The sequence below is a fragment of the Drosophila ananassae genome, chromosome 2R, assembly GCF_017639315.1.
Source record: "Drosophila ananassae strain 14024-0371.13 chromosome 2R, ASM1763931v2, whole genome shotgun sequence".
Taxonomy (NCBI): domain Eukaryota; kingdom Metazoa; phylum Arthropoda; class Insecta; order Diptera; family Drosophilidae; genus Drosophila; species Drosophila ananassae.
This window is the reverse complement of record NC_057928.1, coordinates 12,266,236-12,287,857: the sequence shown is the minus strand read 5'-3', so window position 1 is coordinate 12,287,857 and position 21,622 is coordinate 12,266,236. Positions and strand designations below refer to the sequence as shown.

The following is a 21,622-nucleotide window of genomic DNA, read 5'->3' as shown; positions in this document are numbered from 1 at the left end:
TAATTGTATGCCCTTAAAAAACTATATATTAAATTTTCTAATTCAATAAATATTTTAAATTTTATATAGAAAATCTCATGTAATTTGGAATTAAAAATTTAAAAATACCATTTTTTCCGAGATACAGTATTTTTTTTAACGCCAAGCCGGCAAGGAAACATCTGGCACCACTTTTTCAATACGGCCTGAGAATGAACGACGGTGGGTTTATATATTTGTTTATTTTTTACATTTTTAGAATATTTTAAATGCCTGATTCCACAGAGGAAATTATAAAGCAGCGGCTACTGATTGACGGCGATGGAACTGGCGAGGACCGACGGCTCAATGTGTTGCTTAAGCAGTTTCTCAAGTGGGCCAACTCCAAAAACGACTCGCCGGAGGCCAGGTAATATTCTTCCATATCCTGATTGCCATTTCTTAATATTTTTCCAACGTGCAGCCAGATGATGTACGACCGACTGATGGCCCAGTTCGCACAGTGCAAGCTGACGGCGATGAAAAATGTCCAAACGCTTCAGATGATCAACGCAGAAACAGAAAACTACAGTCGTCTGGTGGAGCAGCACGAGGAGAGCATCGTGCTCGCCCGGGAGGAAATCGAGGCCAGCAAAAAGGAACTTATCACCGCCAAGCAGATAAGGAAGAACAAAATGGAATATGATCTGCTGGCGGAGCTCATCGAAAACCAACCGGACAGGAATGGCACCCAGCGTCAGATCGAGACCATTCGGCGGGAGATCGACGACCTGGTGCAGAAGAAGTTGAAGATGGAGCGAAAGTTCCAAAAGCGGCGTAATGATTTCACCCTGCTCATGTACACCATCCACGAGCTGGAACAGCAGCTGGATCAGGATAACAGCTCTTCCTCGGCCTCGTCGACGGTCAGTGAAAGCGACATCCGTTCCGGGCACGACTTGGACGACAACGGAATCATGGAGGTGAGCGACGACGACGACGATCTCAACAATAGCGGTCCCACCAAGTTCGATGGTGCTCGTGGGGAGCCCAAGTATCCATCTGTGTCTACGGAGGACTCTAAAGCCATGTCCGTTGAGGAGGATACTGTGCTGGAACTTAGCATTGATAAAGATGAGCACGACGTGGATGTAGCAGTAGCTAGTTAGGTCTTAGGATTCCCATCATTTGAATAACAATAAATGCGAAACTAATATTTACATTATATCTGTCAATTTTTTTTTTATTCTGTGATAAAATAATAATAAAAATTGATTACATTTCCATACACCTTTAAAAGAAATAAATATTATTTGTATCATTCTTAATTTTATTTATTTTTTAAACTATTAATTTTATTTTATAACAAAAATGTAATATTTTTTTCAAAATGAAACATACCATACGTAGGCGCAGGTATTTCTGGCTGGTATATTTTGCAAATGCGGTCACACTAGAAGCAACCAAAAAGGAAAAAAGTAGGAAAAATTACACAAATTTGTAACAGATAAAGATAAGTCTTTGGAGAAGCGCACCATTAGGCCGCTAATTTCACCTACGACTGGAGAACACCTAGCAATGATGACTGATAAAAGGTAAGTCACATTTTGTGAAACACATTCAGCGTGCGTGTATGTATTGACTCCGTTCCCTCGCAACTCCCCCACTCATCCCTTCCAGCTATGACTCCAGTAACAGCGAGTCGGAGGAACGACGGACCAAGCACAAAAAGCCAAAGAAGCACAAGAAACACAAAAAGTCCTCGTCCAGCAAGAGTGAGAAGGAAAAGCACGCTCACAAGAAGCACAAGAAGGCTAAGAAACGTCTTCACCGGCAAAGCGAGTCCTCCGAGTCGGAGGCGCCGGAAACAGCGACGGTCAAGCAACCACGTAATGCCTCATTGAGCAGCAAGTTTACGGAGATTATGGAGAAGGCCAGTCGGAATGGTTCCGATTTAAGACTTGCTAAGCAAAAGCTGCCCACGGATCCCTGTAGCTTAGTTGAGGAGATTACCAAGACCATACAGAACAAAGTGCTGCCTGTTCTGGAGGTTGCCAGCTCCGGCAGCGAGAGCGATGTGTAAGTATTAGTGGGGGGGTTATATTAGATTCAAATAATTGAAGTCCTCCAAATCCTTTCCTGATAGCCCTGTCGATGTGGCCAGTCCTGTAATTTCGCCGATTATAGAAGATGAGCTCAACTTGGAGGACTTGATGCGACAAAAGGCCCTGCTGCAGGCCCGCCTTGGTGCCTATATGTCGGACCCTGAGGCTGAGGAGATGACCGAGCCACCCCACCAACGCCAGACGCCGAAGAAAGCCCAGCAGGAGTCTTCCCAGCAGGGGAAACCTGTGGCCAAGGCGGCTACCCATGCAGCGCAGCCCCACATAGCCGCCAGCAAGTCTGCAGCGCCGCTGGCCACTGCAACTAGTAAACACGCTATTATTAAACAGTCTAGCAAGCATAACTCAAATGAATCCGATGTTATATTGTTGGATGATTCTAGCGGAGGACAGCGCACGCCCTCGCCCACACCCGAGAAGCGAAGACGCCACGCATCCCCTTCCCCGGCCACGGCAGCGCCCAGAAGTCGTACCCGTGATGAGTCTTCGCACGGCCGTAGAGAGCGTCGCTCCAGGGAACGAGAACGGGAACGCCTTCGCAGCCGCACCCCACCCCGTCGCCGAGGAGAACAACCTCCGATGCAGCCTAGGCCCCGCAGTCGCAACCGGAACATGGAGGATCTTCGACAAGAGATCAACCGGGACAAGCAGCGCGAGAGGCGCGAACACAGCCAAAACCGTGATCGCGATAGGGACAGGGAGCGGGAGCGGGATCGTCGAGGAGCGGAGAGGCAGCCGGCGGCCGAGTCGCGTATGGGACGCGCTAGGGATCGGGATGGTAGGCCGAACCGTCAGCGATCTCACAGTCGTAGTAAGTTGGAGTCAGACAGGCGCCGAGAGCGCGAGCGCCAAAAGGATCGAGACCGTGGTGGTTTCGATCGGGGCCGCGGTGGTGGTCGTGGTGGGGACAACGGGGTCGGCGACCGTGATCGCTATAAGGGCTCGCTAAGCGAAGGCCAGAAGATGCATGACAAGGAGAGCAGTGACGAGGACATCAACCTAGACATTGACATTAACGATGACGAAGACGATGAGGAGCGTATCATCGAGCAGCGGCGGAAGAGGCGCGAAGAACTCCTTAAGGTTTGTTCAAAATCAAATTCGTAAAGGTTCTGGTGTAAACTAAGCTCTGTTTTTGTAGAAACTGGGTTCTGGTCAGGAATCCCACACGCCACAGAACTCCAACTCCTACGAGTCGCGAAGCACATCGCCAGGGTCATCCCAAAGACCGGCTAGGTCTCCCACTCCGACTCTCTCCGATGCGGTTCCCCCTAAGGACGAGCCGCAGCTGGATAACTCGGGTAACGCGAAGAACAGCAAGGACGCCGGTAAGGAGAAGCGAAATGAATGGGACATGTTTGCTGACCAGGATGTGGATTCCAATTTCGATGTGAGTCGCAGGCTTGTAAATGTCTGAGCCTTTTGGATGTGATCTGATATTAATTTATATTCCTTTCGCAGTCTCCCAACACAATTGTCCAAAATAAGCACCAACACGAGAATCCCGCCCTCACCGACAACTGGGACGATGCCGAGGGCTACTATCGGGTTCGGATTGGTGAGGTTCTGGACAACAGATACCTGGTTAATGGCTACACTGGTCAAGGCGTGTTCAGTAACGTTGTGCGCGGCAGAGATCAGGCTCGCGGGCAGGCCAATGTAGCCATCAAAATCATTCGAAACAACGAGATAATGTAAGTAACTAATATTAGTTTTATTAAATTATTCATTAATATATTAATTAAATTTAAAAACAGGCATAAAACGGGTTTGCGCGAGTTGGAAATTCTCAAAAAACTTAATGACGCTGATCCGGAGGATCGGTTTCATTGTCTGCGCTTATACCGCCACTTCTTTCACAAGCAGGTTAGTTCAAAGTTAATACTCTATTAATTATGATAATACTAAGGCTACTTTCTATATCTATAGCACCTTTGTATGGTTTTTGAGCCACTGGCGATGAACCTCCGCGAGGTACTCAAGAAATACGGCAAGAATGTGGGCTTGCACATAAAGGCCGTGCGGAGTTACACGCAGCAGTTGTTTTTGGCGCTCAAACTGCTGAAGAAGACTGGTATTCTGCATGCTGACATCAAACCGGACAACATTCTGGTAAACGAGAACAACCTGATCCTGAAGCTGTGTGATTTTGGATCTGCATCGGGCATCAGTGACAACGAAATTACCCCATACCTTGTGTCGCGATTCTATCGAGCGCCAGAGATTATCCTGGGAATACCGTACGACTATGGCATCGACACCTGGTCGGCCGGCTGCACCATCTACGAGCTGTACACGGGGAAGATCCTGTACAGTGGCAAGAGCAACAACCAGATGCTCAAGTTTTTCATGGATGTGAAGGGCAAGATTCCGAATCGCATTGTGCGCAAGGGCCAGTTTAAAGAACAGCATTTCGATCAGAGTTGCAACTTCTTGTACCACGAAATAGACAAGCTCACTGAACGGGTAGGTTAATGAACTTTAAGGAGGAGGAATTTCAACCCCTCATAACACAATGCATTTTATTAATATTACAGGAAAAGATTGTTGTGATGCCGGTCATTAAACCTTCAAGGAGTTTGCAACAGGAACTCATCGCTGATCAAAACCTACCCGATGATCAGCACCGCAAGGTGACCCAGCTGAAAGATCTTTTGGAGAATATGTTCGCCTTGGACCCGGCGAAACGGATTTCGCTCAACCAGGCACTAATGCATCCTTTCATTCAGGAGAAAATGTAGAGCAGTCTACGGCGTCGAATAAACGTAAATCTGTTTTGCTAGCTTGTAAGATAACTGATACGCCCAACTCGCGAGTTAGTTATAGACTAGTTACTATACTCGTTCGATACCGGATAACACGCTCATCTAGAAATCACACGACCTATATGTACATCTATTCAGGCGATGTAAATAAGATCGGTGGTTTTGGTTTTTTTTTACCTGTACGGCGCGATTTGAAAACCGAATTAAACTAATAATGCTTTTTCAGTTAGAAAATGTTCCGAAACTTGTTATTCGTGTGTGTACCATGCGTGTATATAAGTATTTTAAAGCCACTCTGTATGAAATGCATGTGACCGATTTTCCACACACAATATATATATATATATAAACCCATACATAATCCTAGTTCTCCATTTCTCTCTCTCTCGATCTGTGCTATCAACTTTTAATTAATGTGTACTACTATTTCAGTGTGCCGCTGTTAACGGAAGAGCGTGTCTTGGCCATGGGGCTCACTCAACTGGTAATAATTGTTAATCACACCCTTGCAGAGGTTAACATTAAGTTGTAAACTCAATTAGTCCTTCCGATAGTTTAAGAAATTGAAATTCTTTTATTTAGAACATTATAAAATGTGTCTGAACATCAAAACTTACAACTAAACCTATTAACTATCAATTTAATATCATTTGTGACGTACTCGTATACGAAATCTGACTTTTGAAATGTTTTAAAATTAATATCACTGCAAGAAATGCCTGCTTCGGCCAGTCGAAGAAAGTATTGGGTGTATAAGCTTTGCACTGGCCACTAACTCGGCCCAGTGTAAGCTCATTCCACAGTCCATAGTTGTTGCCATAAACTAATTATCTTTAACCTTGCAGCTTTTTTGACGGAGACCCGCGGAGTCCACTCTCGTCTGCGGCTCCAAGAGTTAATTGCTTGCTGGACCGCGTGAGTACATTTAACTATTATTTTCTTGATTTCGTTAGGGCATTGGGCGCTCCTCGCATCTCCATTGACATGGCCAGGTAAGTGAGGCTATTCTAGATCTTCGCTCGGCACCGGCAGCTCCAGGGCTGCCTGCAAGGTCTCGCTCGAACCGAGACTGTGGAGTTCAGGAGGCTGCTGGGCGCTTTTCAGCAGGAACTTAAAGTGCCTGGGCTTCCAGTTGTTGTCCAAGTGGGGATCCCGGACTAGGCCAAAGGCGCACTCAAAGACGCCAACGCAGGTGTCCTGCGTGTGCAGTGTGCCGCAGGAGAGTACCACGACATGACCGTAGGCATCCATGCGGCCCTGAATCCCATTGTGCGTCAGGTTCGGATTGAAGTGAAATCCAAATTGCTGCTTGGCGCTGGATAGAGCTTCTATGACTTCAGCCGCAGTGGAGCACTCAAGCTCGTTTACGCCATCGCTGGCTATGATGGTCATGTTCAGAGTAGCGTCACTCCACAAGTCCACCAGTTGAAGGTTATCCTTGTTAAAGATTTCGAAGAACCACTCTCCAAATTTTCGAGCAATCGTGTGGATCGGGTAGTCCTCTTCCTTTTTGTTTTCGCTGATAGAAACTGTGCCATTGGTATTCTGTGGTATGGTGGCCACAACGCACTGATCCCAGTAGCTGATAACCTTAGTTATAAGGTCCGCCTTCGTGAAATCCGTGGTCACCCCCGGATCTTTAGTGCTCAGGTACGTAAACAGTATCTCTTTGGAGATGGAGCGCTTCGAAAGTAACTTGTAAGTGTCGCCGATCTGTGTTACGAGAACGTCTAGGGCCTCTGTAAGTTAAGTTGAATAAACCTCTGATGAAATTAAAACAAATTCGAAATGCACTCACCTGAAGGATCCTCAGTTTTGAAGACATGTTTGGTGGTGCTTTTGGAAAGCTGGAGGAGGATTGGTGTATTCTTTTCAGTTTGCAGCAAATCTCGGAGACCGGCTTTATGGTGATCCAAGACAGGCATTCTTTCACATTTATTTTTTATTTTTTATTATTAGCTGCAGGAATTTTTTACCTGGCTGGCTTATATATATTTTTGAACAGCTGGTCCCTCCAGGTAAGGTCCCACCATTGTTGCCACACTAAGGAAAGTGAAAATTAGGTGAATGCGTTTCGCTGTGAATGGCGTTTATGCGGAGAATAATAAGGGAAATTCATAAACAAAACATTTTGTATTTAAGATAATTCTATTAATTTAAAAATATTAAAATTTAAAAGTAATAAAAAATAAAGAGATTTGCCAAAAAATGTCACGTCTTTGCGAACTTAACAGTTCGCAGATTTGCCGCCGCATAAACACCCTTTCGCCTATTTGTTGTAACACTCTCATTCGCAATAAATATTTACGTTCGAAACGAGTTTGACGGCTGCACCCACAAACAACACACACCGGCGATTGGCAAAGAGAGGGCTCGACGACGTCCCCTTATCTCTTATCGTGGTTGTTTCCGTCGACTATGTCCAATAGATTCCAATAGCTAAATTAGTGTCGCCACAATCGCGAACGAGTGCACATACATAACACTATTTATAGGTAGAGGTGAACTCTGGACACAACATATTGATTACCAAATTGAGGCATGGCTTCATCTCCAACGTCCGACAGCCCTTCGCGTCCATCAATCCCGATCACAGGCCCGTATGTGGGTGCCATCGACGAGGGCACCACCTCGGCCCGATTCATAATTTTCCGCGCCGGCACCGATGACATTGTCTGCTATCACCAGATCGAGGTGCCCTCGATCTTCGCCAAGGAGGGATGGTGCGAGCAGGATCCCGTTGGCATTGCCAACACGGTCAACGAGTGCATTGCCGGAGCTTGCCAGAAACTGGTCGCCGCAGGTGGCAAAGTGGAGGTAAGGTTCGAAATCGGGTTAAAGAATTTATTGCAAAATATATTGTGAAAAAGTGGATAACATGGACTAGCTGCAGTCCAAGAAGGCCCGGTAGCTCTGGGCCTCGTCGATCCTGTCCTCCATTGTTCTCGGCGGCTTGTTCTCGTCCCGATTATCCAGTTCGATGTATACCTGGTCGTTGATGCAGAAGTCGCCTTGTCGGCGGGGCATCACATGGAAGTGAACGTGGGGCACTGTTTGCCCGGCATGGGCTCCGTCCTGGACAGTCACCGTGGCGGAGGTAGTCTGATAGATGCTCTCCAGCATGCGCTGGACCATGCAAACCGTGGCAAACAGATCCGACATCTCCGCGCAGTTCAGACCGCACAGACGAGGAGTGACCCGCTTGGTGGACACCAGCACATGGCCCAAGACCACGCACCGGAGGTTCGTGAAAGCGAAGCAGTACTCCGACTCATAGAAAATAGTACGCTTATCGACTATGTTTTCGGCAAAGAGCCGATCCTCTGTGGGCTCCTTGCCTTTGATGTTATACGCCGTAAGGCTGTAGAGGTCGTTGCGCCGGTGCTCGAAGCAGGGCATGCTCTGGTAGAGAGAGTCCAACGTCGAGAGGTTTATCTCCGCCGTACCCAAGTCCAGCTCTTTCTCGTTGCCACAATCGGCCAGGATCCTGCCCCACGGATCGACGATTATGCTTTGGCCCCAGCTCTGTCGCTTCTTGTTGTGCCATCCCTGTTGGGCGGCGGCCACCACGAAGCACTGCGTCTCGATGGCCCTAGCCCGCATGAGGACCTCCCAGTGCGCTTTCCCCGTGGCATAAGTAAAGGCGGCTGGGTAGGTGAGCAGCTGGGCGCCCAGCTTCCGCAGCAGAACGGCCGTCTCGGCGAATCTCAAGTCGTAGCAGATCTGTAGTCCCACCATGCCGGCGGGCGTCTTCACGGGCCTCTCCAGCCGTTCCCCCGGCGATACTGTATTCGATTCGCGTAATGTGATCTCCTTGGTGGTCGCGTCGAACAGGTGCATCTTCCGGTAGACGGCCGCCAGCTCGCCCTTCTCATCGACCAGCACATGAGCATTATATATTTTTCCCTCCGAGTTCCGCTCGTGGATTCCTCCAAGCGAAAGCCATATTCCATTCGATTTGGCCAGCTCCCGGTACTGCGCCATTAGCTGACCATCCAATGTCTCCGATAGCTCCAGGGTCTGGGCGCGATTTTCGCCCACAAAGTCACAGCATTCCGGCAGGAAGAGCATGGTGGCATTCTTGGACTTGGCCCGGGATACCAGCTCCTGGACCTGGCCAAAGTTTGCAACCTTATCGCTGGTGGAGCGCATCTGGCCCACGGCAATGGTGGTGCTCTGCCCCTTGCTGGTGGGGGCAGAACATCTCTCGACGGAATCGGAACTTTCCATTTTCCGAAATTGCTGTGGCCTGCTGACAATAATGCGTCGAGCTATTCTGACAAGGTTTGACATTGAAAACCGGCCGACGACGGAGGGTAGACTTTCCGTACTGGTTACGTCGCTCACTTGGATTGTTATCAATTATTATCCGCTCTCCGTTTCGTTGTTTACAGCCGCTGCCCGGCGCCGTCCCTGCAGCCTACGCCCCTGATAATTTTGGGTTTACTCTGAATGGCAACCAATGTGTACACACCCATTTGTAGAAAAAATACTGAAAAAATATCGAAAAAGTTTAAAAAACCCGTTAACATTACCTTTATAATTTAGCTCTTTATTTTCTAATATAAATTTACCTTAAATAATATGTCTTCCCTTTTTGTTACTAATTTAAGGAAATCGTTACAATTGGAATAACCAACCAACGCGAGTCCACCGTCGTATGGAACCGGGCCACGGGCCAGCCTCTGGCCAACGCCATCATTTGGTTGGACAACCGCACCACCAGCACCGTGGAGGAGTTGCTGGAGACGATACCTAACAATGCCAGAAACATCAATTACTTGCGACCTCTCTGCGGACTCCCCCTTTCGCCGTACTTCTCAGGCGTCAAGCTACGCTGGCTGCGCGACAATGTCCCAGTAGTTAGCCAGGCGATGGACCAGGGCACTGCCATGTTTGGAACCATCGACACCTGGTTGATGTACTGCCTAACCGGAGGAAAGGACGGAGGCATACACAAGACGGATGTGACCAATGCATCGCGCACCATGTTAATGAACATTGAAACTCTGCAATGGGATACGAATCTGCTGAAGTTCTTCGGGTTGCCCAGTACCATTCTCCCCGAGATCTGTTCCAGCGCTGAGTTCTATGGCAACATTGCCAACGGCGTGCTCAAGGGAGTAAGCATCACTGCCGATTTGGGCGATCAGCAAGCAGCTCTAGTGGGCCAGCAATGTCTGTCCAAGGGACAGGCTAAGGCAACCTACGGAACGGGCTGTTTCCTCTTGTACAACACCGGGCCCTCTATTGTCCACTCCCAGCACGGACTTCTCACCACGGTCGGCTACCAACTGGGCAGGAAGGCTGCCCCGTACTATGCCCTCGAGGGAAGTGTTTCCATTGCTGGAGCGGCCTTTAATTGGTTGCGTGACAACATGGGCATCATCCAGAACTCGGGGCAGATTGAGACAATGGCCAACTTGGTTGACAACTCCCTGGACGTGTACTTTGTGCCGGCTTTTAATGGACTCTACGCTCCCTACTGGAATCAGGATGCCAGGGGCGTCATCTGCGGACTGAGCGAGGAGACTACCAGCGAGCACATTGTGCGAGCCACCTTGGAGGCGGTTTGTTTCCAGGTCCGGGACATCCTTGACTCGATGCATAAGGATTGCAAGATCCCGCTAGCCAAGCTGATGGTGGACGGTGGCATGACTGTGAACAATCTTTTCCTGCAGCTTCAGTCCGACTTGGTGGGGATTCATGTGCTTCGGGCTAAGATAGCTGAAACCACCGCTTTGGTAAGAAACTCTTCCTTCTGCAAGGGCTTCATTTACAGATAAACCTTTTCCATTTAAGGGCGCTGCCATGGCCGCATACAAAGCTGTGGAGAGTCGCTATGCAATGGAGGCTCCACTCTCGAAGTCCGGTCCTCGGGAGCCCATCAAGCCCTCTATTAACGCCACCGAGCGGAATCTGCGTTACCAAAAGTGGAAAATGGCCATCGAGCGCTCCCTAAACTGGGAGACATCCACGCTGCCACACGGCGAACGAGAAGCCTTCGATGGAGCATAGAAAATAGTCCTTGTAGAAATTGTGCGATGCATTTGTTTGTCGTTTTGTTTATTTCGTAATGGTGCTTCGGGCCGAAAAATTATTTGTTTTCACAATTGGATTTTATTGCATATATATAAAAATGTTGATGAAAAACGTAGAAAGCGTTTTCTGTGCGCTCTTCGGCTTCGCTGGCAGTGTATTCCACTCATCCACCGCCCCGTTGTGTGTGTGTGTAGGTCCTTTGGATCATACGTTCTCGTCAACGACGCCGCCCGCCCCGGCAGCCGCCTGCTCCAGTTCATTGAGCATTACAACACCACCTGCCGCCTCATCTACGGCGACCACTGCGGCTGGACCAGCCACACCCATAGCTGCGGGAGCAGCGGCCACCCCAACGGCAAATTCTGGGTTGTTTGGATGTGGATTAACCACAGCAATGGGTGGAATTGGGTTTCCACCTGGAAAATAAATCTAGTTTAGGAGGAATTCTGTTATATCATAATGGATAACGTACTTGCGTCCAATTCCAAGGGCGGATCGGCATTGGCTTCGGCGAGATTCGTTACAGATTTCGATTTGACGCATTGAAAGTCCACGTGGCGGCTCTTGGCCTCCTCCTTTTCCCAGGACATGTGGATGAACGGACGCTGCACATAGCTATAGATCACTTCTGCCCGCCCGCCCGGACGTCTTCGGATCTTTTCCTTGTGGGTGGGGTATCCCTCAATGCCGCAACGTATCTTCTTCAGACCACGGTCTTTCATCACCTGCTTGGCCACATCCCGGTTCTCGATGTACTTGAAAAAGCGGTGCATGGCAGTGCTATGAACAGCTGAACGGAAAGGGTCATTGAAAATATGATCTATAATCTTTGGTGATAATTGAACTAACTTTGACAATACTCCTCGCCCATTTGGGGCGGGAATTCTTCGTCCCAGTCTACCATATCGTCTTCGAGGAGCACAACTACGTGGCACTCCCTATCTCCGCGTTGCGCAGAAGCCACCATCAGAGGCAGGATCAGATCCTCCAGAAAGAGCTCGAACTGTTGGCGCGCTCCTTCATTGCTGAGCTCGTGGAGAAGGCCTCCTTTTTGTCGAACATAACAGAAGGCATGTTACAAGAAAGGAAGAGACGGAAAGAGCAAAGAGCAGAGGTGGCCAAAACTAAGGTTCGCCCAGGCAGAGGAGCAATCACTTTATACTCACTTAGGTTTTGGCAGCGGACAGTTGTGGCGTCAAAGGGAATGAGCAGGTAGTCGCAAGCTTCCTTCAGTTCCGGCACCGAAACAGTTGGTGGGCATCGGATTACACCGCTCTTGTAGTACTCCAGGATGGCCCTAAAGACCAGATGAGAAATGCCATCGGCCACGTCGTACTCTCCGCGCTCGTTGGCGTGTGCGAACTGAAAGCCGGAGCCGAACATGGTGCCCAGCATGGTGGTTGGATGGGCCGTAAGCAGAGACTGCTCGACCGTGAATCGAACTCCGTCGACCAGCATGGATATCCGTTCGGGTGGTGCTTGAAGACGTCCACCGACACCCGACGAGGACGCCGCCTGGCCACTCGTCGATGCGCCAACGGGCGATTTGCCATCGTGCTTGGCAGCGGCTCCGCCACCAGACATGTTGTGCTGCGGACGGTTCAAACGGCTGCGATTCTTCAGGATCCGCCTGCGTCGCTCCTCGGCCGCCTCGAGATTCTCCTCACTGCTGTCGCTGCTGTACGTATCCTGCTTCTGGGGCTGCTTGTTGTTGCTGTTGCTGCTGGGAGTGGTGGACATGGTTGTGGCGTTTTGCTAAGCCGCTTCACATACATATATGTATTCTCGAACTTGAGACAAAGAAGCGATCTGTTGACGCGAAAATGGGAAATTAGACATACGCAATAGGAAAATGCCACTGCTTATCAGTCGACTTTCGTGGCCCCATTTACTTTACCTATGTGCGACGCGACTATTGCCCTTTTACATATAATTATAAATATACATATTTCTTTCCGATGCGTTTGTTTTTTTTTCCATTACTACCAGGCAGTGTTACCAGCTTTCGAAATTTTCTCTCCCCAAAACTGAGTTGTAAAATGGAACACTGGAATTGAAACACGAGCGGTTTTTATTTTATGTTTTGAATTTTAAAAATATGAAATATAAATCACTTTAATAATTATTATTTTTCTTTAATAAAATTCCCTTGGTTTCTTATAAAAACTCGGATACAGTCTGCAACACATCGGAGTTGTAAACGCTCTCCAATGCAGCCATGACACGCTGATCCGCCAGGAGCTCCATCAAGCGATGGTCGTCTTTGACCGCGTCAAGAGATGAGTATAAAAGATTACTGTTGACCTCGGTAACGTTTGGCTTGTTCATTATGCTAAGGATCTTTTTTTGCTGCTCGATTTCCGGGTCGGGAGCTTTCAGTTTAGACGCAGCATTCGCCTCACCCACCTCTTTCTTCAGTTGCTCCGCTCGCTCGTCCTCTAGGTATTTAATAATGCACTCGTACTGCAAGGCAGTCAACGGATGATTGTCCGCCAATCGGTTCAACAGTTGCTGCATCTTTTCTGGGTGGCGACGAACTTTGTGAACAAATTGTGCCGGAGTCACCACGGCATCCCGCTGCTTCTTCAGCCTGAAGTCAGTGGCTATCAGGGTGATGGCATCTTCTAGAGGCATATTGCGGTGCTCTGCGGGAACCCCGTAAAGTATATTAACGGTAATACTATTGAGGGCTTCATGTTGAGGGGTCACAACCACAGCATACAAGCAGCCTCGCGATGAGATGTTGGCCAATACTTTCCCTAGCATTACGTCCTCGTTGGGGAACAGTACGTCCACCCGCATGCCGCAATTCCTAAGACGGTCTTCGATGTTCTCAGCATAATGGCTAAAAAGTAGAGTTCATTTTAAAATGTTGCTTTAACTGGTATTATGATAGACTGCTTACGTGTTATCCCTGTTAACCACTATAATCTCGCAGTCGTTAATAAGCACATCTTCAGCTTCCACCGGCGGCATACCGTGTCCCCCTGGAACGGCAACATGTGCCGGTGGAACTTGGGGCGTGTTTTTCTTGGGCGTATTGGGCATCTTTCCCTTTTGGCTGGCGTTGCGTACAGTTAATTGTTTCGACTTGAATATGGACTTGTGCAATGCGAATGCAGCTTTATTGGCTATTTCCTCCGTTTCAAATTGCACAAATCCATAATTCTTCTGAACCATTGATCCTAAAACCTTTCCGTATGGCAGGCAAATGCTTACAAGCTCTTCGCGTGTGCAGTTAGGAATGTTACCTAGAAAAACGCGACTTTTTATTAGTTCCGGGTCCTTTGTTATGTTATATCCTGAAGTTTCTGTCATAATTTTCGTTTCAGAATCCTCAAAACAATACACAATAAAAAATCAATTCCAATGTGACCAGCTATGATTGTAAATGAATTGTTTTAAAAATGATATAACTTATAACTCCATTTAATCCAAGTTATTTATACAAATATATTGCTAATAATGAAAGCTATTGGAAAGTTCATTAAAATTTACTTAAATATATTTCCCTAAACGTTTAAACCTGTAAGTTGAACATACTAACATTAGGTTTTCAACGATCCTTTCTCTGGTCACACTAATACGGCCATGGCAGCGAATTTACGTAAAACCCTAATTGTGAGTTAAAATATAAATTTATTACAAAGAATTAAAAGTAATCTGATATTTTAGGTTGCGGGCAACATGAGGAGGGGATTCGCCTCCGCCGCAAAGGTGGCTAAAAGCCAACCCGCCAAAACTAATTCACTTACGGCGGTCGGAGAGTCTATTGCCGCTAAGGGGTAACAAAGTTGTCCATGTTTACCCGAATCTGTAACATAAATATATTATTATTTATAGTTTTCTACGTCCCCACAAACCCTACACACCACCAGCCGATGCGGCGGATCGTATTCGCTCTGTGGCCTCATCACTACAACTAAAAGGAGACAACCTGGATAATCTCTCTGAGAAATTCCAATTTCTGTCCGCGTGCTTCCAGGAGCTCAAGCACGGAGTCCCCAACTCTCAGGTGCATGAGTTGAATACCATCAGCGATGTTATTACCTTCTATCAGACTTCCGTTGACACGACTGTACCATTAGACGCTCTGAAAAGGGTGGAACTGCCGGAGAATCTACACATCCAGTACGACTACGTGCGGTTCAATCCTGAGACGGACACTAAATTCAATGGAAAAACTGCCTTCCCGAAGAGCTCAACGCTGGTGACTGGTCTCAAGTACCGCGGCAAGTACGAAGGCAATGAGGCCAAGCGATCGTGGCCTTAGTCGAAGCATCTGTTAGTTCTTATTGATTTAAATTTAATAAATTCAGAGTTTCTATTAGAAACTTTTCTACAGCTTTCGTTAAATCGCTGTTTTGGGATTATGGTCATGGAATTTTCAAGAAAAGAAGTAGATGTCGGATCTGTAGATCAGGAACTCTTAGCTCCTTAAGGATATTTATTTAACTATTTTAATTAGTAAATTAAAAATCAATTTTTTATGATACTTGTCAGCCCTATAGGAAATATCGATCGCAATCGATAAGTTGTAATCGAAACGATTTTCCAATTGTCCAACGGTTGTTCAAAATATTGTTAAAATTATGTATCTGGTTTGGTTCTTGATATAAAACAATGAATATAACATCACCGACCCTGAGTGTGGCCTCAACCTACGTATCAGAGTTGGAGCAAGAGTATGACTTCTCCCAGAAACGACGATCTCTGAGGCTGATCGAAAAGGAGAGCCGGTCTTTGACCGATTCTTCCCTAAGATGCACATCCCCGCAATTGTTTGGCGAAACTCAGGATGAGGATAGTCAGAAATCGTGCCAGCAGCTATGCCCGACCAAAATTGTACATCTAAAGGATGTAGGGAAAGCAAGTCCCTCGGAAAAGATATTACGTTTCAAACCGGATGAAGTTCAATCTCTCACTCGACCGACTAGGATTCTACATCTGAAGCAGGGAAGAGACGAAAAGAAAGTACCATCTAAAGCATCACAAGAAGCTGCTAATAAATCTGTAAATCGGAAGAGAAAGGCAGCTACTCAGCCGAAGGGTAAGCCAGGACGAAAGAGAAAGCCACCTGCTGAAGCCCAGACATCATCACTCTCCAAAACAATGGACCAGCCATTCTTGTTAGACACATCACCCTCTACATCAAAGCTACCTCTACAGTACCCAGCACACTTTGTCCATCAGTTGCCACCCATCCAGGACAAAAGCTTGGTACGCCATAAACCATTGGCGACTCCACCAGTTCGTCTTCAAGAACTAAGTCCCACACCCGAGTCCACGCCATTGGCAGCCACGCTGGGCCCATCCCCACCAGATGTCGATTCCGATAGCTCCATGACAATCTCCTTGAGCGATTCCATTGGCGAGATATTTGGAACCAAAGATATATGCACCATACTTAATGTGGAGTGCCCGAGGCAGTACATTCTAATTGAAGAACATCTTCCCGCCATGGCCACCATGCTGAACGTGGAGTTGAGTCGCCTGCGAAGTGTTTTGGACATAACACAGCGACTGACACACGAGCAGATCGTCCAATTCCCGATGAAACAGGATAGCCAAGTCCAGCTTAACTTACTTAACTAATATTTAGTAAACAGATCTCCTGTAGAGATCGCCCTTAAGTTCATAAGTTATACAATTTTCGTATATTTATAAGTGGTATTTAATTTTTTTTTTTGTTATTTGCCTTAGACTTTCAGAGTGCACAATTTTGTTTAAACCTTTTACTTTGTTGTATATTTTAAATTACTAATTCTAAACGTTATCTAGACTTTATTATACTTCATAATTGGTTTGCTTCCCTCTCGGCGACAAATCAGCAGCAATCATCTGGCTATTTCTCTGACTCATCTCGCATCCTACTTTTTATGTTATTTCTGTTTGCGTTTCTATGTTTCTGTTTTTTTTTTTTTGTATATACAACCGCGTGGATTTAGTGCCGCAGATCTCTAGTACTCGCTTTCGTAACTGCCATCCTGCTGCGCCTGTGTAGAATCGTCCGATCGCTCAGAGGTGGGCTCCAGATCAACGTCCAGCGCTGTGTTGTTCGCCGGACAACAGCTGGGATGGGCCATGGAGTCGAAGGCATCTTTGATTTGGTTGTTGGCACCCTTGGGATCGAGATCGGTGGCCCAGCTAAAGTGCATCAGGGCCAGGTCCATGTTGCCCAGTGTCTTGTGTATCTTGCCAATAAGATAAAACACCACCGACTCCTTGGGCACGATCTCCTTAAGCTCCTCCAGCTCCCGCAGCGCCTCCTGATACTTACCAAGCGAGAAGTATATCGAACCCCGATGAAAACGGGTCAACGGATTCTTGGGGTCCAAGGCAGCGGCTGTATTGAGTGTCTGCAGGGATAGGTCCTTCTTCTTCATGTAGAACTGCATGGCGCCTATGTGGACTAGGATCACAGAGTTCTGTGGATTAATCTTCAGTGCTTTCACGTAGTGAATCTCGGCCAGTTCGTACTTCTCCTGCTTCGAGTAGATGGTGCCAATACCGAACCAGGCGTTGTAGTGGCGTGGATCGCGGACGACCGCCGCTCTAAAGTAGTCCATCGCCTTGTCGAATTCCTCGGTCAGTACCAGCTCATGGCCCAAGAGAGTGTAGCTGTACACAAAGTCCGGATCCACTTGCACGGCTCGTTTGAAGAACTTGATAGCTGTTTCGTGCTCCTTCTGGAGGGAGAAACAATTACCGGAAACGCACCAGGTCACCGGGTTAGTCTTGTTCTGGTTGATCAGATCCTGGGCCAAAGCCGAGAGCTCCACCTCCCGTTGCAAGTGCCACAAAGAGCTGGAGTAGATCTCCATATAGTCGAGGCGACATGGCTCCGCCTTGTGGATGCGTTCAAAGATGGTTATTGCATCCTCGTACTCCCGCATCTCGTACCTTGCCAGGCCAATCAGTGACTGGACCCAACTGGAGTTCAGATGATGTTTCGGTATTGTCGTCTCCAGCTGCTTCACAGCCGCCTTGCACTGGAAGTTGGACAACAGTTGATAGGCTTCGGCCAAGTCGCGAAGCAGAGCCATCAGTCCGTCGGCCGATTGCTTCTTTAGTCCCAAGAGCTGGTGGGCCATCGTTTGGGCATTGTTCAGGCTGTTGTTCAGCAGCACTTTGGCCTCCTCGGCGGCAGTGCGTCCATTACCGTTGTTGTTCGCTCCCGACGATGTAATGGTTTCCACCTTTTCCTTGCGCTTCTCGGAGAGATGATGCGACTTCTCCTCGATCAGTTCGTTATTGAGGCAGATCTTAGTCATCCGCGACTTGGTTTTCCGTGGCGGCGAGCGTGGCTGTACAAACTTATTGTTGGTTATGTTGGGCGATTTGTTGTTCTCCTTCACCGAGTACGCCGAGTTACTAAACAGCCGCGAACTGCGACGCACTGCAGCATTGGCGTTGGGCGCAACATTTATGTTGCCATTATTGCCCACATTATTGTTGTTCGGAGTGCGAGGAGTGATGTTACCCGCCTGAGCAAATACGGCGGGCTTGTTAAGGCTGCTCTCTTTGCGATTTATTAGGCCACCGACGTGCGTTTTCAGCTTCTTTCCCATTATCTTGGGCTCCTGGTTAACCTCAACGAGCATCTGCGGCATCGGGGAATAGCTGCTGATATTCATTACTGGAGTGTGGGCGCCAATAAAGGAGCCATCGCCACCGGTGCAGGGACTAGTCAGTGGCATAACGCCGAAGCTCGGTGTGGGTGGTGAGATGGCCGATAGATATTTGAATTGCTTTCGAAACGGTGTACCGCTGCTCATGTCGTATAGCTGCTGGTGTTGCTGCACGGACGAATCGTGGGTGTAGCCCCCCATCGGCGTGTCCTCCAGCATCGCCAGCATGCTGGAGTTCTGCATCAGACTGCCGCCGCGTAGCATACTGATCGAGCTGTTGAGATTGTTATTATTGTTATTGTTATTGATGGGCGTCATCAGATTGCTGTTGTGGTTCTGGTTTTGATTTTGATTCTGGATGAGCTGCTGTGACTGCTGTTGCTGCTGCTGCTGGTCCACCGGCGTGGTCAGTATGTAGTTTGAAATATTGCTTAGGTTATTGACGAGCGACTGGTTCACCTGCTGCTGCTGTAGGTGCTGTTCGGCGCCGAAGAGAACCATTGAATTGGCGCTGGTACCCTGACAGGTGTTGAACACATCCGTACTTTGAATTTGGAATATAGATGCCGCGTCTGTGTCCTGGCCCAGCAGGCACAGGTCAGCGAAGGCGTGCCACATGAACGGGTTGAGTTTGAGGGCACGTCGCAGCGCACTAACGGCCAGTTTATTGCGCTCCGTTCGCACGCAGATCTGCGCCATCAGTTGATAGGCGAAGCAGGCCAGCTCCCCGAAGTCTTTTTGGAGTTCCTCGAAGTTCTTGGAGTCCGCGAACCCCGTCGCGATCAGTGCAGTCTCCGCCTCGGCGAACTTCTTAAGTTCGTAGGCGCATTTGGCTTGTAGGAATCGGCACTGCGGTGACTTGCGCGCCTTCTCCTTCAGAAGCCAATAGGCCTGGTGCACCTGGTTGGAGCGAAAGTAACTGGTGCCCAGCAGGAATATCGTATCATCGCTCTCCACTGCAAAAAAAATCCAATAAACAAAGGAAAAATCAGTAATGTACCTGAAAACCTATAAGACCTTGACCTTTACCTTCTGAGCACAGGCGCTCCGCCAGGAAAACAGCATCCTTGAGGTCGTAGTAATTCATGCAATGCCATATGGCGGCCTTATGGGTGGAACGAGACAGAGGGAGATTAGAAAGCAGCCAGGTGGATGAAGAAGCTATCGATTTACCTGTACGGGCTCTTGAATCATCATATTGGGTGAAGACTTTGTTTTGGGAACGCAACCAACAACCAACTTGGCAAATTGGGATTCCAATTACGTTTTCGTCTTAAGGCGGCTCCAATTCTGTGTTGTTTTTACAATAATTCAAACATGCAGTGTATACAAATAGAACAAATTATTATCATGTCGCCTTCGCACACGCTACTTGCGAATTTTCCAACAATATATTAGCACTAGTTAGTGGTAGTGAAAAGAAAAAGTGTATGCAGCTCGAATGCTTCGGATTTGGTTTCGGATGCGGCGCTCTGCTGTTGCTGCTGCTGGCGGCGGTGGCGGTGGCGGTTGCGCTGGCGGCGGTATCGATGCTACCCTGACCACTCCACTCCAATACCACTTCCACTTTAGAAATTGCAATTGGTTTGAGTCGAGCCTTCGCCTTCTGTACACACACACTGTTGGGGCTGGCGTTTTCCGCACTTGTGTTCGGGATTTTTTCTCTTTACAGACGCACGCGTATGTGAAATTCGGGGGGCGCCGACATAGGACTACACCTTAGCCACATTTTAATTACTAAAAACACGATGCATTCGCGTTGCATTCCATTTTTAAAAGTAAAACTAAAATATGTCCGTGCCAAGAGCTGTCAAAGTATCGATAACACGAAATATATATCGATTGTAATATGAGCGTCACGCGGTATCGCAAAGTAGCCAGATGGTATTTTTCAGTATTAATGCGGGATCTGAATTAATTTTAATACATTGACCAGAATTAGCTCTAAATTAAAAAAAATATATGTATAAAGTTTCGTTACTATTAAGGGAAAACTTTCGACAAATGATTACTTTCTCCTGTAGCACTTTTTATATGCTATTGAATAAATCAAATTCTCTTAATAGTGTGCTTTTATTAAATACTACTTCTAAGCTTATATCTAAGGTACGATAAACTATCTGATCCTATTGAGAGTCACTCGAACTGGAGCTTGAGCTGTCCGTAGACATGACCTCAACATCGTCTTGAGCGCGAGTCTCAAGAGCTACTGTATTCCCTGAAGCCCCCATGGTCATGTGAAGCTCGCCAAGATTCCAATTGAATTGGTTCTGATAGGCGTTCGGCACTTCGCCGCTGGCACCGGCTCCGCTGCTGCTTCCACTGCCTCCTAAGTTACGCTGCTGATCTGAGGCCATTCCACTGTTCTGATGTGTCACGGGTCCGCCGTTTAGGTTCTGCTCCGACTTGCCGAGGAGACCGTTGCGCATTTCAATGTCTGTTGGGTATGGACGACGCAAATCGCCGATACACCATGTGAGCGGGGCACTGACAGCATTGGCGGAGCTAATCCGATGGGCGTACTTGATGAGCTCCTCTGAGGACACCGGTCGCTTGTTAGCCTGGTTGATGCTGGCCAATTTTTGCCGCGCCTGAAAAATGGCGGTGGATAGGATGGACTCGGCATCCTTTAGGGATTTCTGAAGTTTCTGAATTTCTCGGTCCTGTGTTGTAGGAATTCCATTTAGATAATCCGTAGCAACATTATAGATATATGCGACTTACATGCACCTCAACCTTGGCGCGAAGTTTATCCATCGCATCTTCCACCTTGGCCTGCTCATCGGCCAATTCAAGCATTTTGCGAAGCTCCTCATCTTTGGCCACCAAAAGGTCCAACAAGTCGGCTAAATCTGTGCTGGATATTTTTTGATGCGCTTGCTCGATCAGCTCCTTTGATATCATCTCCATATCGTCGACCAAGAGCAGCAGGCGCTCCTTCGTGCTCAGGTGAAACGACATTATCACGGAATTTTGCAAAAATCGGAGGGAGAACAAATTTGCAAATTGTTTATTTCATTTCAGGCCGGCACAGTGTGACCGCGTTTGGATAGTTAACTTACACCACTCAGATCTTTGGTATTAAAATACTAAATAACTATAC

The 21,622-nt window shown here is 47.7% G+C and overlaps 11 protein-coding genes across 12 annotated transcripts; 5 read left to right on the top strand and 6 right to left on the bottom strand.

The window, feature by feature from the left end:
• The first annotated feature begins 44 nt into the window (after positions 1-44).
• On the top strand, positions 45-1,183 carry LOC6493437 (THO complex protein 7). The gene is made up of 3 exons (XM_001957712.4): positions 45-201; positions 265-388; positions 443-1,183. The coding sequence occupies exons 1-3, from the start codon at positions 192-194 to the stop codon at positions 1,125-1,127; spliced, it is 819 nt and encodes a 272-aa protein (XP_001957748.1). The 5' UTR covers positions 45-191; the 3' UTR covers positions 1,128-1,183.
• A 193-nt stretch (positions 1,184-1,376) lies between these two features.
• Positions 1,377-5,834, top strand: LOC6493438 (serine/threonine-protein kinase PRP4 homolog). 2 transcript variants are annotated; one of them, XR_001408905.3, is made up of 10 exons: positions 1,377-1,553; positions 1,639-2,037; positions 2,105-3,164; positions 3,223-3,471; positions 3,543-3,775; positions 3,839-3,947; positions 4,011-4,547; positions 4,619-4,846; positions 5,279-5,330; positions 5,692-5,834. XR_001408905.3 is itself a non-coding variant. In XM_001957713.4 (8 exons), exons 1-8 carry the CDS (start codon positions 1,537-1,539, stop codon positions 4,820-4,822), a joined length of 2,808 nt encoding a protein of 935 aa, XP_001957749.1. In that variant the 5' UTR covers positions 1,377-1,536; the 3' UTR covers positions 4,823-5,208. The 2 variants fall into 2 exon arrangements, 1 of the variants encoding a protein (XP_001957749.1); XM_001957713.4 differs by lacking the exons at positions 5,279-5,330; positions 5,692-5,834 and having other exon boundaries at positions 4,619-5,208.
• Positions 5,397-6,958, bottom strand: LOC6506507 (uncharacterized protein C3orf38). The gene is made up of 2 exons (XM_001957714.4): positions 6,645-6,958; positions 5,397-6,585 (listed from the first exon to the last, which is right to left on the bottom strand). Exons 1-2 carry the CDS (start codon positions 6,769-6,771, stop codon positions 5,849-5,851), a joined length of 864 nt encoding a protein of 287 aa, XP_001957750.1. The 5' UTR covers positions 6,772-6,958; the 3' UTR covers positions 5,397-5,848.
• A 167-nt stretch (positions 6,959-7,125) lies between these two features.
• LOC6493439 (glycerol kinase) lies at positions 7,126-10,964 on the top strand. Its single transcript, XM_001957715.4, has 3 exons — positions 7,126-7,663; positions 9,460-10,590; positions 10,649-10,964. Exons 1-3 carry the CDS (start codon positions 7,388-7,390, stop codon positions 10,862-10,864), a joined length of 1,623 nt encoding a protein of 540 aa, XP_001957751.1. The 5' UTR covers positions 7,126-7,387; the 3' UTR covers positions 10,865-10,964.
• On the bottom strand, positions 7,677-9,294 carry LOC6506506 (nitrilase and fragile histidine triad fusion protein NitFhit). The gene has a single exon (XM_001957716.4). The coding sequence runs from the start codon at positions 9,137-9,139 to the stop codon at positions 7,730-7,732; it is 1,410 nt and encodes a 469-aa protein (XP_001957752.3). The 5' UTR covers positions 9,140-9,294; the 3' UTR covers positions 7,677-7,729.
• On the bottom strand, positions 10,884-12,924 carry LOC6506505 (BTB/POZ domain-containing protein 10). The gene is made up of 5 exons (XM_001957717.4): positions 12,786-12,924; positions 12,055-12,697; positions 11,738-11,935; positions 11,361-11,678; positions 10,884-11,304 (listed from the first exon to the last, which is right to left on the bottom strand). The coding sequence occupies exons 2-5, from the start codon at positions 12,626-12,628 to the stop codon at positions 11,093-11,095; spliced, it is 1,302 nt and encodes a 433-aa protein (XP_001957753.1). The 5' UTR covers positions 12,629-12,697; positions 12,786-12,924; the 3' UTR covers positions 10,884-11,092.
• A 17-nt stretch (positions 12,925-12,941) lies between these two features.
• On the bottom strand, positions 12,942-14,302 carry LOC6506504 (nuclear receptor coactivator 5). The gene is made up of 2 exons (XM_001957718.4): positions 13,794-14,302; positions 12,942-13,733 (listed from the first exon to the last, which is right to left on the bottom strand). The coding sequence occupies exons 1-2, from the start codon at positions 14,204-14,206 to the stop codon at positions 13,046-13,048; spliced, it is 1,101 nt and encodes a 366-aa protein (XP_001957754.1). The 5' UTR covers positions 14,207-14,302; the 3' UTR covers positions 12,942-13,045.
• A 73-nt stretch (positions 14,303-14,375) lies between these two features.
• Positions 14,376-15,244, top strand: LOC6493440 (39S ribosomal protein L50, mitochondrial). Its single transcript, XM_001957719.4, has 3 exons — positions 14,376-14,509; positions 14,564-14,673; positions 14,732-15,244. Exons 1-3 carry the CDS (start codon positions 14,480-14,482, stop codon positions 15,159-15,161), a joined length of 570 nt encoding a protein of 189 aa, XP_001957755.1. The 5' UTR covers positions 14,376-14,479; the 3' UTR covers positions 15,162-15,244.
• Positions 15,245-15,378: 134 nt separating this feature from the next.
• On the top strand, positions 15,379-16,891 carry LOC6493441 (meiotic recombination protein P22). Its single transcript, XM_001957720.4, has one exon. The coding sequence runs from the start codon at positions 15,512-15,514 to the stop codon at positions 16,481-16,483; it is 972 nt and encodes a 323-aa protein (XP_001957756.1). The 5' UTR covers positions 15,379-15,511; the 3' UTR covers positions 16,484-16,891.
• LOC6506503 (cell division cycle protein 27 homolog) lies at positions 16,545-20,579 on the bottom strand. The gene is made up of 3 exons (XM_001957721.4): positions 19,693-20,579; positions 19,549-19,624; positions 16,545-19,475 (listed from the first exon to the last, which is right to left on the bottom strand). Exons 1-3 carry the CDS (start codon positions 19,714-19,716, stop codon positions 16,849-16,851), a joined length of 2,727 nt encoding a protein of 908 aa, XP_001957757.1. The 5' UTR covers positions 19,717-20,579; the 3' UTR covers positions 16,545-16,848.
• On the bottom strand, positions 20,574-21,591 carry LOC6506502 (mediator of RNA polymerase II transcription subunit 4). The gene is made up of 2 exons (XM_001957722.4): positions 21,244-21,591; positions 20,574-21,182 (listed from the first exon to the last, which is right to left on the bottom strand). Exons 1-2 carry the CDS (start codon positions 21,478-21,480, stop codon positions 20,646-20,648), a joined length of 774 nt encoding a protein of 257 aa, XP_001957758.1. The 5' UTR covers positions 21,481-21,591; the 3' UTR covers positions 20,574-20,645.
• Between the last annotated feature and the right edge of the window lie 31 nt (positions 21,592-21,622).